At 37.9% G+C, this 15,640-nt stretch overlaps 2 protein-coding genes across 3 annotated transcripts; both read right to left on the bottom strand.

Annotated features, from left to right (window-relative positions):
* Nucleotides 1-1,589: 1,589 nt before the first annotated feature.
* LOC121507107 (EEF1A lysine methyltransferase 3-like) lies at nt 1,590-3,786 on the bottom strand. Its single transcript, XM_041783268.1, has 3 exons — nt 3,523-3,786; nt 3,318-3,429; nt 1,590-2,951 (listed from the first exon to the last, which is right to left on the bottom strand). Exons 1-3 carry the CDS (start codon nt 3,682-3,684, stop codon nt 2,548-2,550), a joined length of 678 nt encoding a protein of 225 aa, XP_041639202.1. The 5' UTR covers nt 3,685-3,786; the 3' UTR covers nt 1,590-2,547.
* A 783-nt stretch (nt 3,787-4,569) lies between these two features.
* Nucleotides 4,570-14,911, bottom strand: stx16 (syntaxin 16). Of its 2 annotated transcripts, none has more exons than XM_041783798.1 (9): nt 14,439-14,911; nt 11,533-11,544; nt 11,318-11,425; nt 11,027-11,167; nt 9,126-9,288; nt 8,892-8,980; nt 8,449-8,592; nt 8,022-8,102; nt 4,570-6,054 (listed from the first exon to the last, which is right to left on the bottom strand). In XM_041783798.1, exons 1-9 carry the CDS (start codon nt 14,562-14,564, stop codon nt 5,953-5,955), a joined length of 966 nt encoding a protein of 321 aa, XP_041639732.1. In that variant the 5' UTR covers nt 14,565-14,911; the 3' UTR covers nt 4,570-5,952. The 2 variants fall into 2 exon arrangements, with proteins under 2 accessions (XP_041639732.1, XP_041639733.1); XM_041783799.1 differs by having other exon boundaries at nt 14,484-14,911.
* Between the last annotated feature and the right edge of the window lie 729 nt (nt 14,912-15,640).

Below are 15,640 nucleotides of genomic sequence, written 5' to 3'. Positions count from 1 at the left end.
AAAAACAGTTGAGTAAATGAATATGATTTCATGAAGTAATTGTCAACATTTTGTAAAACATTACTTTTCCCCCAGACAATAGATGGTACCAAAGTGGGACCACAAATAAAAATTATGTTTGTCACACAAGCACAGGGATTAAAATTAGAAAAACTTTGATAGAAAATGTTTCATAGCACTAAACTCACTTATATGCACAGCTTCTTCCAGGAACAGTACCAAATTTGGAGTAAGGAGAAGATTGTGGCTGATTCCCAGTCCAGAATTCCATCTTTGCAATCGATACACAGATCTAAAACCATAAATCAGTGTTTAGCAGTTTTACTGTTTTAGAGCAGTGCCAAATGAAGATAATTTTAAAATATGTAACTTTGAACGTGACAAGTGAGTTTCTAAATTTAGAAAAGTGATTTAAGATTTTTCACCTTCAATTTAGATAATCTAACAAAGGGTTAGCAAGCACATATTAAGCGTACCTTTGATTTCTGTCTTCAGATTATTGCCCTTGCTGCTCATGAGATGATGTGAGGTCTAGTCAATTCCAAACAGGACAACTTGTTTTAAAGGATGGTTGGTTTTCAGCCCCCCTCCCACTCTGCACACACAAACACACGCTCCTCTGTCACTGTAAGCCCATCCTCCTCTCATCCAGCCAGTATGACCTGTTCAGATACCACTGAAGATTTTTTTTATTGGGTTTTAAAAAATAACATGTTATGTTGTTTGAATCCCTATAAAATTAATGCAAAATGAAGGTGAGAAAAATAAGACATTATCAAACACAACAGAAATATGCCTGTTACATTACAGCTTTGATAGCTGTAGTTGAAAAAGTTTTTTTTTTTTTTTATTGTGGTGGGATTTATTGTTATTTTGCATAAATGCTGATGTTGTGATAGGATGTCTCAATTATAATCCAAAGTAAGACACTGCTCACCACAGAAACATCAATTAACCTTTTATAATTTTAAACCCAAGTTTTAACAGTTAGTTGTTTTTTACATTGGCTCAACTCGCATTCAACACCTCTACTTCCAAACTACACAAAGTTTTCATAACTTTGTCCACATGATAGTGTATAACAACAAAACCAATGATCTGCACTTTGCACGGCAGTCGCGTGGGAGGTGTCCGGCCTGATGGGGAGCAGACTCTGCATGGAGATATGATCTGTTGTTTTGTTGGCTGAATTGTAGCAAGGGAGAGACAGGCAGCGGATGCGTTGTGTCCCTTTCTTTGTAACTCTCCAGCGTAACAAACAGGCTTTCCTTCTCTGAACAGAAAGTCTGTACATCAGCAGAGAGCAGGAGAGAGGGGATGAAGAGCACACAGACAGCAGTGAGGGCAATCTGTTGATGCTGACAGAATAGTTGGGGATGGGATGGACTGTGTTTTGGATTTTATGTATCTCAATGAAGAAACAATATAGTTCTGGAAATCAACAGAGGATGCACCAACAGATAGAGTTCTTGTCTATATATCAGCACAGCTTTATTTATGAAAAATTATTTTAGCTGAAAGCAGATTAAGTTAAGAAAACAATGCAATAAAAGTGACTGCTGCTTTGTAAAGCCTGTGGTATAGCTTCATTTAGAGTAACATTTGGGCCCAGAAAACTTTGCGGACATATTTAATGATTGTATTTACACCATTACCTACTGCATCATGCCAGCTGGTGTGTGTTTGTTTTACAAAACATAATATTTTTTCTACTACGTATTCATGATCAATAAAGCAGCAACCCAGGTCAACATGAAGTTGGGAAAAAATCCTACAGTATTTATGGACTTATTACTTTAAACAGGAATTTAATCAACTCCGCTAAATTATCTTACTTTATCAAGACTGTGATCTGACTAGATTTGATTGAAGGTGGCTCATCTTCTGAGTTTGGCTTTACCTTTATTAGTAACATCAAGTAAAACACAGATCAATGAATGTGTGCTGGATCCAAAGACCACAGAAGAAAAAGGTCCACACACCTCTTTTCCAGACTTGCCTGCCTATGGCAAGTAAAGACAAAGCAAAGACAAATGTCTTTCTACTTGTACTCTTAAAAACATTTATTTCTAGCGACATAAAGAGAAAAAATAAATAGCTTATTACAGATAACTTAAATAGCTTTTCAATTTTATGTATTCAAGCTTTTATCAGCAAAGTAAACAAAAAAACAGTTACATTATTGGTGCCTCTCTGAACTGTATATATTAAATTCTGACCTGACTTGAAACCACACTTTGTTACAGTGACTAAAATTTGACTGACTAAAACTTGAGTCAAAACTGGTAGTCCCTTTTAGTGTTTAAAAAAGTGTGCAAATGGTCTTAACAAGTTGTGCCAGCATTACGAAATAAAAGTTGTATCTAGACTTTAAAAAATCTAGCTGTTTTAGTTTGCAGTCAAATCTCTTGATAGTGGTTTATAATCAACAGCAATGCATTTGCAAACTCATGTCTGCTTTCATGAACTGTATACATTCTCTTCAAAATGCACCCACATAACCAGAGACAAAACCGTTGTCATCACAGAAACAAATCAAGTGCACAGTCAGTGCCACTGCCCTGACTTTGGAGATGCCCTGTATATATTAATGTTTTGTTTTTCATCCCGCTGTACAAGCTCCACATTAAATACATCCGGCAGATATTCCTCATAAAAGCAGTCAGTCCCATGCTCTTTCCGCATTTTTGATGACAAATACACAAGACCTCCGCTCTTGCACAAATGAGCTAGTGTTTCAACTAGCAGTGGGTAAGTCTCTGGGAGATAAACAATGTCTGCACAGAGCACCAGATCCCAGTCAGAGGGGAACTTCATTTGGTCCTCACCCCAGGACAGAGGCAGGACAGTAGGAAGAGCAGAGGGCCAACCACTGGATGGCATGTTCAAAGAAACATTGGCCTGAAGTTGTTTGAGAGCCAAGGGAAGGTCTGTAAGAGTCACTGTTGCACCTGGAAAGGTAAGGAAATCTGATTTTAATGTTTATACTATGAACCTCTAAAATCATGATTATTATTATCTGAAAGTATTTTGTTTGCTCATGACTGCACCCTAGAACAACATCAGGCTCATGCAAGTATTTATAAAAGAAAAAATCTAATACTTCAGCATTATATGACGAGTACTGACAACACTGACACCACAGAGACACATCACTGCTGCAGAGTTTTACAGTGCCTCTAGTGGGTGGAACTTTGAGTTTCATGTCTGAATAAGACGGAGACTAGACTAAAAATAAGTTCAAGCCTGCAAATGTTCAAGGGTATGCCATTTATCAGAACACTCATTGTAGACAAACGAATGTTACAACAACATACCCATGCGTGCAGCTACAATGCCGACCACCCCGGTACCTGCTCCCAGCTCAATGATGCGCTTTCCTGTCAGCTCCACCGCCTGCTCCTCAAAGTAACAGCACAGCTGTAACGCCTGTGCCAAAACACAAGAACATATGGTCGATATGATCGGACAGAGTTACAGTAACATTGCATTAATGTTTTCATAAGTCAGGCTGATTCTTACAGCCTCCCAAACTGGGGCAGCCACGCCGAGGTTTGCACCAAAGACCTGTCTTATCTTCAACTCCTGCCCGCATAAAGTGTAAACTGTATCCTGAGAAAATGTTTCCGCAAAAAGACCGTCGTCAACAGGGAACGGGTCATCTTCTTCCCCATTAGACACCATGCTTTGTAAATTAAAGGTGTTAAATAGACGTTCAGAAAGCAATGTTGTCAAACGCGCACAGGTGCCAGCATGACGGTTGAACGCCTTCCATGTCAAGTTAGCATGAACGTTAGCTTTTAGCTAGGCTATGTTTATCTCACGACACTCTAGGGGTACGTCTCATTTATGTGATGCTTTTACTTTGAAAGGGAACACAAACAGTCTCCGGGTTACATGACACAGCTCTACATCAAATTACCAAATTACTGTTTGGTCTTAACACAAGGTAGATGCTCTTATTCAGCCCTTCTTACAGTATTTCTCAATTGCTAAAACACATTTATTGACATCCACCACGCTTTTTTCAACACTATAAGCACAAAACCCAATTTTCAAACTACATTCACCAAACTGACAAACTTGACAGAAAAAAGGGCTGAAATAGGCTGCTGTAATTGAATTTTACTCAGATTTTGTACATATAATCTATTGTATCAGAGAATAAAAGACTTTTCATTTAGGCAGCGTTAACTGGCTTCTTTATGAGCTTTCTCTGTTCATTTTAGGAAACATGATCATTAATAGCTCAGTTTTAAAAGAGCAATATACTAAGATATATTAATTTCAGCTGCTAATTTATCAGATTAAATTCATTCAGTGGGTAAAACTTTAATGACTTAAAACCTCACTAGTTCAAGAGACATCAAAAAGTTGCTTGCCAGTATTTTTAGCAAGTAACAGCTGAAAACTGAGTATTAATCAATCAGCAATGAAGGAGAAATGCACCTTTCTACATATTTCTCTACTAAAAAAATAGATTTACCATAATTGCTTGTCTAAACTCAAATATCAAATGATTACAGCTAAAATCCCTTTAGCTGGAAAGAATCAAAGCAGAAAACGGCATCATGTTCCAGGTTTATTTAAAAAAGAAAAACAAGTTGCTCTCATCTGTTTCATTGAAAACAAAACGTAAGAGTACCACTAGGACATAAACCGTTTCACACAACTTCACATCAATGACAGAGATGATTAAACGAGTGTCTATAGTGTAGATTTGAGCATGGATATGTTTAGATCTCTTCATCACTTTGGTGTGTCTGTCTTTACAGAACACAAGGATATGTGAATAATTTCCAACACGGCTAAATAAAATTGAATGCGTCCGATAGGAAAAGGTAGAAAAAACAAACAAAAAAAAAACAAGTTTGCTTGTGCCAAAAAATCAGTTTTCCTAAATGGAAAGGACAATAACAGTTTAGTTTGGACAACAGACACTCTTTACTCATTATACAGTAATTCTGCATTAAACAGAACATCTCTGCAGCTCTTGATTATTTGACATTATTACAAAATAAATAAATCTTTTCATCATACAGATGACAGTAGTATTACATCCATAACACAGCCACCTTCACCCTCAGGCCTTAATGTGCAAACTGCAAGAGTTTAAAAAAGGTAGCACTTTATGCAAGGACCTTATGAAACAAAACAATTTAAGTGTTTTAAAAAGGAGCACTTGATGAAGAGTGCAGCAGATGTGACACTTTAAATGAAGAACTGGATGGCTGTTTACATCCTCCCCAGACCAACAGTGGAGTTAGAATAATCTATACATCAGGGAGTAAAGTAATAAAAAAAGAAATGTGGTCCTTTTTTTTTTTTTGAAGGAATATATTTGGTACTGAATGACTAATCTATCTGGTACTGCTGTAATATATTATTTTCTGTCTTTAAATGTGAAATACTGAGCCAGGATATAAATGTCATGTTGAAATTCACATTTCTTTTCAAACACTTTTGTTTTTTTGGGCAGCTTCCTCACAAAAACAAAAATGTTTGTGATGATATTGGACAGAAACAAAGTATTGTTACACAACAAATGTTACAGTTCGTGCTTTGAGTTCAAGCAGATAGACCTCTGCTTTAGCATTTAAACAGATTCAGTCCATTTTAATACACGACAGTGTTTTCTTTTAAGACACATATGTCAACACAGTCCAGTTCTACAAATCTCCATCAGTCTTTTTGATTTGGGTCTTCACGTCATAAAATAGCTAATAGCTCTTACTGATTGTTGATCATTTCTTTTCATTTAAACAAACAACTGAAGACTTCCACACAGACCAAAGTGCACCCGTGGAGACAGGAGGGGTTTTTTTTCTTCATTTCCTGGTGGGTATGAAAGGCAGTCAGCTTTGTTTCCAGAAGAACTGAGGCCAAGTCCAAGTCCACACAGATGCACAACAAACACCCACACAGACAATCAAAATCCAGAGGAATGCATTATTAAAACTTCGTTCCAAAAAGAATAATAATTAGAACAACAACTATGACAAACAGGATCAAAATGACCAGCATCTTTCTGTTTTTCTTCTGATACTGTTCCGCCTGCAAAGAAAATGAGAAAGTATTATCAACTGCATTTTACTGCCATGTAAGTAAGTTGACAAACACAACATTAACTGTTAACTGATTTTAAATATGATGGATTTGATAACTGTTAAGACCCTTGCACACTGAGTCCGTGTTCTCAAAAATAAATATTATCTCATGTTATAACAGTCATGTTTGCAAACTGGCACTGAAACATTTTAATAGGTTCTGTTTTATGTGTCTTCTACATCCTTCCAAGTCATTTAGAGCAGTGGTTCCCAACCTGGGGTCTGGGACCCCCTAAGGGGGGCACTTAAGATCTAAGGGGGCACGAGACTTTGTCTGCTCGAAGGTTGTCTAGATTAGATTTGCAAATATTGAGTAAAATCGTGATAAAGCACTTAATAAACAGTTTATACAATGGTCTTTTGGTAAGAAAAACCTGCAAAGAGCCACTTCCTTAGGGTTTTATCCATGAAACAATAAATGGATGTTGATTTTTGGCAACAATAATTTTTTCGTTGGGGGGGGGTGTCAGCTTGGCTTTGAAACCGGGGTGTCCAAAAAAGTGGAAAATGGTTGGGAAATCCTGATTTTGAGGGTTGGTTAAGGGCAGCAACCGCATCCCCCTTTCTCTCTTCCTCACTTTAAACCTTCAGTTCAAACACTGTGTTGTTCCTAAACATCCTATTGATTTCAACCATGAAACACAACAGATTAAGGCCAAAATTTGTTTACACACCCAAACATAAAAGACTGACTGAAAAGTTATGCTATCTCCAACAGCCTTTTGAGTACGTGGCACAGCGCCGTGATGTACAAGCCTATGGAAATTACCTAAATATATTAATAGGTGTCAGGAGTGATTGGGCCTAGTGTTTTCCTTTTTTCAAGGAGAAGAAAAATAAAATCAGCTTCACTGCTTTTTGTCTTCACTCTGTTAGAATACTTTGACCCATCATATGATTTTTTTGCAATAAATACAAAGGCAAAACTGCATTAAGCCTTCTACAGACTGTGCATTTTTTTAGCAATCTTATAAGTTTCTGGCGTGCTACACTGGGTGACATGAATCTCATACAAGTGTGATGTGGGCAGAATGTACAATGACAACTCTCACTTAACATCCCTGAATAGCAGGATACAATATACACCACCACATCAGCGTGCGTCATCCATCTACACTGCCAGTGCCATGGTAAATAATGAAGCTAAGCTTCAACAAAGCGATTACAATTGTAGCATATGCTTGAAAAAAAAAAAAGACTGAGATCAAGATTTTCCTCCTTGTTGGAATCCAACAAACTTCTGCTTTTTGGCACTGTCTCTAATGCTAACTTGTTTGTGAGTGCCTGTGCTGCATTTGCATTGCATTTCTTGCTGCATTCCTATTGGTTGGTTAGTCAACGTAGGTCATAGCTGCAGTCACATTGTGAGATGGTCATCCTAAATTTCTGATACTGTCACAATTTTATCCTAGGCTATCTCTGGTCGCAAGAACATGACAATGGCCGGCCGTCAACCTGTCTTACAGTGCAACGTAGGACCACCGTTTAAGAGCCACAACAAAAGATATCGCCATGATTGGTCATCTTTCATCTGGGACAGCCCAAAATCTCACAGTTTATACCAGGCTTTAGAATCTAATGGAAAAAAGAAGACTAAATGGTCAAGTTTCCTGTGTGTGACCATTTTTTTTTTTTTTTTTTTTTTTTTTTTAATCAGATTCTTTAAAATGCATTCCAAAAAATGGACTGAGTAAGCAGAGACTTTTAGTGTATATTGATCCTGTTTTTTACATTTTAATTTTTTACATTTTAAAAATTATTTAAATGGTATCATAATCCTGCGTTTGGACTACTCAAAGCAACTGAAAAACACATTTAATCATATATCATCAAAACTGGATACTGATTTAAAAAACTGGTGCTTGTCACTGAACTAGAAAAGCCAAAATCTGCACTTGAGCAATGAGTGTTTACCTTTTGTAACTGTTTAAGTCCATCTTCTGTTTTAACACAAGCCTGCTCCACGTTGAAGTCAATTCTGTCAAGAACTGTGCCCTAAATGACAAAAGAGAAGGAAACTTACTAAGTAGGTGAAGTGTTTATCTGTAGAGTTAAAACAAATCTAGACCTGTAAACAACAGTTGAAGCAGACTAGAGGGACACAGGTGGGGTCTGAAGTCTGAAAGCATTCTTATTTGAGCTTTGTTTATGCAAACTGTGAAATAAATTAATCAGACAAGTTGCCCTGCACGCTGGAGTTACTTTGTTAAGTAAGACTGTACACTTGTAAGAGGAGAACAAAAAAAGTACCGAAGTGACTGAGATCATATCATGTTAAAAATCTGTCATAAATAAAATCTGTTATTTCTATGTATGGGCATGTCAAGATAGCTTATAATACCTGCTCCACCACCATTCCAGCCAAGTCTCGGAAAATTTCATTCAGGTCTGAGATAGACTGCACTATTTGTCGGATCTCCCTCTCTCGTTCCTCAACCATGACTGTGTTTTCCTCTACCAGCATCAGCTGGTCATCTGTGAACCCCTGAGTGAGAAAACATAAAAGTTACTTTATAGTTAAACAATTGTTGCTCTAAATATGTCAAAACAATTGAGGTAGCCTCGGCAGATACTGCTCAGTCATTTTTGCATTTCTGAAACTAAAATTGAACAAGTTTAACTGTGTTGCCCTCAAAAATTTGCGGTTACTTACACAAAATATTTCAGTGGTGTTCTTTAAAACAGTTTCATGTTTGCCACTTTTAACCTAAGTAGTATATTTTAAAATGCTTTTACCACACATACTAAATTTGGTGATGTAGTTTATTTTAAACAGCCAGTCACCTTGTCATATAGGGCCAAATCTTCATCTTCTTCCATAAGGGGCCCGGAGTCAAAAAAGTGCTTTGATCTCTCCTCACGATTCTTCATACCTGGAATGTAAACAATAACACGATTAAATAGCAGATAACATGAAAAAACTTGTATATATGAAATATGAACTACAGTTGTTCATGGGACAAACATAAGAAACAAAGAAGGACATTTTCAGGAATGCCAGTTTATCAAAGTTCTTACGTTTTAGGTAACTGGACTGCGTGTGTCTGAAATTGGTGGACAACTCCTGAAGACTTTGGGCTAGCGATGAGACCACATTTCTAAGGAGCCTCTCCTCCTGCTCTGTGCAGTGACCACAACGAGACTGCAGACCTGTCACAGCTCGCTGGCATCGATGAAACATCTACAAGAAAATTTACAAGTGCATCTCAAAAAGTTAGAATATCATGAAAAGTTCAATTTTTTTGTCACTCATTTCAGAAAGTGAAACCCATATATTATATACTCATTACACAGAGTGAAATATTTCAAGCCTTTATTTCTTGAAATGTTGATGATTATGGCTTACAGCTAATGAAAACCCAAAATTCGGTGCCTCAGAAAATTAGAATATTACATAAGATCAATTAAAAAAGAATATTTTAAACAGAAATGTCAGGCTTCTGAAAAGTATGTTCATTTCTATGCACTCAATGCTTGGTTGGGCCTCCTTTTGCATGAATTACTGCATCAATGCAGCGTGGCATGGAGGCGATCAGCCTGTGGCACTGTTCAGGTGTAATGGAAGCCCAGGTTGCTTTGATAGCGGCCTTCAGGTCATCTGCATTGTTGGGTCTGGTGTCTCTCATCTTCCTCTTGACAATAACCCATAGATTCTCTATGGGGTTCAGGTCAGGCCAGTTTGCTGGCCAATCAAGCACAGTAAGACCATGGTCATTGAACCAGCTTTTGGTACCTTTGGCAGTGTGGGCAGGTGCCAAGTCCTGCTGGAAAATGAAATCAGCATCTCCATAAAGCTTTTCAGCAGAAGAAAGCATGAAGTGCTCTAAAATTTCCTGGTAGATGGCTGCATTGACTGTGGACTTCAGAAAACACTGGACCAACACCAGCAGATGCCATGGCAGCCCAAATCATCACTGACTGTGGAAACTTCACACTGGACTTCAAGCAACATGGATTCGGTGCCTCTCCACTCTTCCTCCACACTCTGGGACCTTGATTTTCAAATGACATGCAAAATTTACTTTCATCTGAAAAGAGGACTTTGGACAGCTGAGCAACAGTCCAGATCTTTTTCTCCACAGCCCAGGTAAGACGCTTCTGACGTTGTCTCTGTTTCAGGAGTGGCTTGACACGAGGAATGCCACATTTGTAGCCCATGTCTAGGATTCATCTGTGCGTAGTGGCTCTTGATGCACTGACTCCAGCCTCAGTCCACTTCTTGTGAAGCTCCCCCAAATTCTTGAATGGATTTTGCTTGACAATCTTGTCAAGGCAGCGGTTATCCCTTTTCCTACCACACTTTTTCCTTCCACTCAACTTTCTATGAATATACTTGGATACAGCACTCTGTGAACAAGCAGCTTCTTTAACAATGACCTTTTGTGGCTTACCCTCCTTGTGGAGGGTGTCAATGACTGTCTTCTGGACATCTGTCAAGTCTGCAGTCTTCCCCATGATTGTGTAGCCTACTGACCCAGGCTGAGAGACCATTTAAAGGCTCAGGAAACTTTTGCAGGTGTTTGGAGTTAATTAGCTGATTAGGGTGTGACACCATGACTTTCCAATATTGAACTTTTCCACAATATTCTAATTTTCTGAGACACTGAATTTTGGGTTTTCATTATCTGTAAGCCATAATCATCAAAATTTCAAAAAATAAAGGCTTGAAATATTTCAATCTATCTGTAATGAATCTATATAATATATGGGTTTCACTTTCTGAAGTGAGACACAAAAATATTTAACTTTTTCATGATATTCTAATTTTTGAGATGAACCTGTATATATTAAAAGAAAAAGCCCAAAGCATAATTGTAATCTTTTCGATATGAAATACTGTCAGATGTGTCCACATTTACTCCCTTGTAGTAGCCGTCTATACACTGCCTATTATTCTGTCTGCTGTTAAATAACTGCACCTGTGTGATCTCCTGAGTGGTGATTTCTATTGCATGCTCCTCTTCACTACTGTCATCAAGTGTAGGACGATTCATGTGCTTGTCATGTAGTATCGCCAGTTCCTTCATCTTCTGCCGAACCCGTGTGATTTCATATTGGATCTGTAGGGAAATAAATACAATTAGAAACTTTTAGGGCCAAACAACAATAGAAAAACATTCCAAAAGTCAAAGTGTGGATGATTTGAAATGGGTGGTTTCTACATCAGTTAAACAGGAGTTATAAACAAGTGTATTCAAAGAGTTTGGTACCTCATCTACACCCTCTATCCATTTGGGTGGCAGTTTCTTTGTGACTCCAATGGCAGCTTCAGGATCCAGACTGATCCCTGACACCAGGGCCATTCGATCGTCAGCCAGCTTAAAGACAAATCACTCTTTTTAAACATTTTAAATGACTAAAGCATATGATGTTGAGGTAATTTATGCTTCTGAAGGAATTCTACCATAAAGTAAAGTATCAATACCTCATCAAGCTCCTAATGTGATTGGCAGATAGAGCAGTCCCATCCAAAAGAGAACAAAGAGAAGGAGAGAAACAGGAAACAGAAAGTGAGCCAAGGAAAATCAGCAGTTGATACCAACATTAAAGTGTTTTTGAGTCAGTCCCACCAGTGATTACAGAATTCAAAGAGTTAATGGATATTACATTAATTTTTCACTGTGCTATTTTTAAATTGGTGTCTACCTACTATCTAAAAATAGTCATCTGATTTAAGAAGTAGTGAGAGTTATGAGAGAAGAGAAATGGTTCAGTCTTTGACCACCTCAGAGTTAAACAAAAGGAAAAAAAAACAAACAGATAATTTAAAAAAGCATGAAGTTATTAGACCGAACAACAATTGATTATATACATATATATATATAATAAGCATAATTTTCTTAACATCTACAGTGTTTGATTGGATTTGGTTAATCCAGTCTCTGATGTGTTTGTCCTCTTTCAGACCCTGCTGCTTTCTGGGACAACCAGGTTTTTTTTAAAACCAGGGTGTACAGCAGAATCAGTAAGTTCAATGTTCATCTAAAAAGTGCAACAACATTGTTTTTCTTTCATGTTATTCCTGTACTTTTCATCACTGCAGATAATTTTTTATCACAATCACTTTGCTGAAATTTAAGTGATATAGCAATGTTCAAAAATACCTGGGTCTAACAGCATTTTAGCTTTAACTTTGACTGTTCTGAAGCTATTCATTTATTTCCAATTCATAAATCCTTTTTTTATCAATAGTTGGACCAACATCTTCTCAGGAACATTGGTGAAATGTGCAGATGTTTATATTAGCAGCATTTCACAGCAATTGTGGAAGAAGCCAAACACAACATCTACTGGACCAAATATACACTCAAAATACATTATGTGAGACAAGTGAGACATTAAGAATCATGTTTTCACGTTACATTTTGTATTACGGTTTAAACTACATGACACACTACAGCCTGGCACTTGGAATGGATTAAGAACTCATTTATTTAAGGGCCTGGAGGATTGATTGGTTGATTTGGTAGACAAAGGCCATCCACATATGCAGATTTTGTTTAATAAAATTTTCTAAAACATTTATTTTTACTGACAGCTCAGAATGATTGATACCTGTTGGCTCAATACCACTAAAGCAAGGCTCTGACAAATGATGCATATGGTATATTTACAACTAAAATTAAAAACAGGCCCAGCTGATGACACTCGAGTAAAACTGCAGGTGACTGAGAGATAAATGCTGCTTGTATTTGCTCTCAGAAAGTCAAATATCAATATATTGTTTGAGCAGGTTATCCCCTGAAGCTGGATCTGTTATAGCTGGAGTCACTTTATATTAAGAAGAACTGCCAGACCACAAAACTGGTTTTCTTTACCAAACATTAGATGCGGATTCTCCCGAGGTGACCCACAACACTCCCAATATACACTGTATCACTCACATGATGAAATTACAGGTTGCTCTCTTCCAAGAGCTAAACCTTTTCAACTGTCTCCATGTTGACGATTATAGTTTGACTTTAAGAGCAGTTAATCAGAGGGAATCATTCTGAGATTCAGTAGAAATCACCCAGAAATCAACAGCACATTTAAAGAAATTCAGTAAATAGTCAGTAAACTACTGAATGCTGTGAGTGTGCTGAGTGGCAGAGATCTAGATCAAATATCAATGAGCTGACCTCCTAAAATGTTCTCATCTGGGTGTGAATGGTCACACACCCTCCGCCTGCTTGCAGTGATGTGTACCTGAACCTAGCCTCCTCTACAGGCGACTCCAGCTCATGCAGCAGAAACTCTCATGCTCAAGATTTCAAAAAGTGTCAGAGTTACACAACTCTATTGCCTATGTTCTGCTTTTTTAGTGTTGCAAACAGCATATAATTAAAAATGATTATAACAGAAATTTAATTTAGGAGTGAATGTGTCCAACTGAATATACTGAAAGTTAACAGTTTGATGGGGATAACATATGTTGACACTGATTTACTTTGCCGCATCTACTGTATACCTGACCACACACACACACTGAGCTCATAATGCAGAATGGCAATATGTGAATCAGCATTGAATAATTTGTGGATCAACATAGGGATAAACCTTTTTTCTTCTATAAGGCACCTTTACTTGGGCTCAGTGGGCAGTTTTAAGTGCAGAACAAGCTCTTGCTTGTCTTGGTGGCAGTGAGGTAGATGACAAGTTGAGATAATGAAATCTGCATCAAAAGTAAGTAAAGAGGATACTCCTGGAAACTTTAAGTTTCACAGTATCATTGCAGAGGGGCATTTATAAAGTCTTGCATGAGAGAAATTCCCCAAACACCAGCAGTATTTCTGGGTGGAGGGGAAACCTTCCAGATCTAATCTGTTCTCTGCTTAAAACACAAAAAGGACAATTTATTGTTTGGCCCGTAGTACAAGACTAGCTAGATTCTACTGGAAAATCAACTACAGGCCCCAAACAATGTTTCTCTTCTTTAGATGCATTTTCTACGGACAACTGCACACTTAAACACTGAGGAAAACTATGTGGGGAACAAAAACATGCTTTACCTCTGACAAAATCCCACTAACTTTAAGCCAGGTTATTTTTAAACATCTATGAAAAGAGGAAAGCAGACTTGACTTAAGCAAATTGATATTCCGTAATCAAATTTCAATATAAAAAGGTTAAATGTCTGCACGCCCCTTTTCATCCTCTTCCATCACCACACTGAGTCATAGTCATCTCCTAATGTGTTTTTACGCCGAACATAAAACACTAGAAATCTCCCCTCTTCTTAGAAATATCCTTGTTAATGACTAGCAGCTACTTAATCACACTTTAATCTAGCTAACACTGGCTACATGAAAACACACACAGTAAAATGTCAAAACGATGCAGACCACTCACCGCAGCATTGCTACGTGTACTCAGACGGGGGTCGTATGTACTCACTTGCTCAGCCAATATCTGCCGGTTTTGGATTGCATTGTTCCGCATTAACAAGAAGGCATCGGTCAGTCGCCTAGTGGCCATGACTGCCTTGTTAGAGATCTAAATTAACACTGGACAAATACGGATCAGGCGACGATTTATCAAATTATGCCCACTGCCGCTGACCCGCAGCTAACACACCACCAGCTTTAGCTTTAGCTTCGCCTGCGATGACTGACGAGGAAAAGTCACGACACAGCGCCTACAATGGACAGCAGACGATTCTCATAATATTTATCTGCCAGGCATCTTTCATGCTTGTGTTTAAAAAGTGAAACATGACCGAATATTTTCTCTAAAAACAATGGAACAAACGGTAGACGAGAAACGTTATTCCGCTATGAGTAGCTACGGAAGTGGGTGAACGTAAACACCTGCGTAGACTTCTCTTTCTTTTTCTACTACTAGTTCACTGTAGCTGTCGACTGGAACTGAACCCATTAGCGCCAGCTACTGTCTAAAGACAGTCTGATAAAGTGCATATACTCCGGCCTGCCCACAGAGATGGTTGGCCCCCTGACAAACCAGAGAATGGGCCCTCCCCAAATGTGATTTATTGATAGTATCAGTGTGTGTTAGATCAGTAGCATCATGGCTAACAGTAACTTCATTTTGGAGGTGAAAAGTGTGTCAAACTTTTATTTGGTTCTGATGGTGAAATTATTTATTTGTGCCAATTTTTAACCTCTTTGAACCTCTTTTATTCAGCCCATTTTGCCACTTTTATTTGCCATTTGTCATCATTTTTGCTCACTTTTGACCCATTTCTACCAGATTCAAACACTCCTTTTCATCACCCCCTCTCCCTATTTGTTACACTTTAAACACATTTTTGCCACTTGCTGCCAATTTTTGCCTCTGTTACCCCATTGTGCAAATTTTAAAATCCCGTTTCCCCACATTTTCTGCCCATTTTTGTCACTTTTAACCCATTTTCCCCCCTTAAACCCAATTTTGCCCCAGTTTACAAATTTCTGCAACATCTGAATTCTATTTCAACACCTTTTGCTGCCCATTTTTGACACTTTAAACCCATTTTGCCACTTTCTGCCCATTGTTGCCTCTGTTTAATCATTTTGCCTCTATTTACCCTTTTCATCACTTATTATGCCAAATTT

The sequence above is a fragment of the Cheilinus undulatus genome, linkage group 3 (genome assembly GCF_018320785.1).
Source record: "Cheilinus undulatus linkage group 3, ASM1832078v1, whole genome shotgun sequence".
NCBI lineage: Eukaryota > Metazoa > Chordata > Actinopteri > Labriformes > Labridae > Cheilinus > Cheilinus undulatus.
The sequence above is the reverse complement of the archived record's forward strand: the minus strand, read 5'-3'. Positions and strand labels throughout refer to the sequence as shown.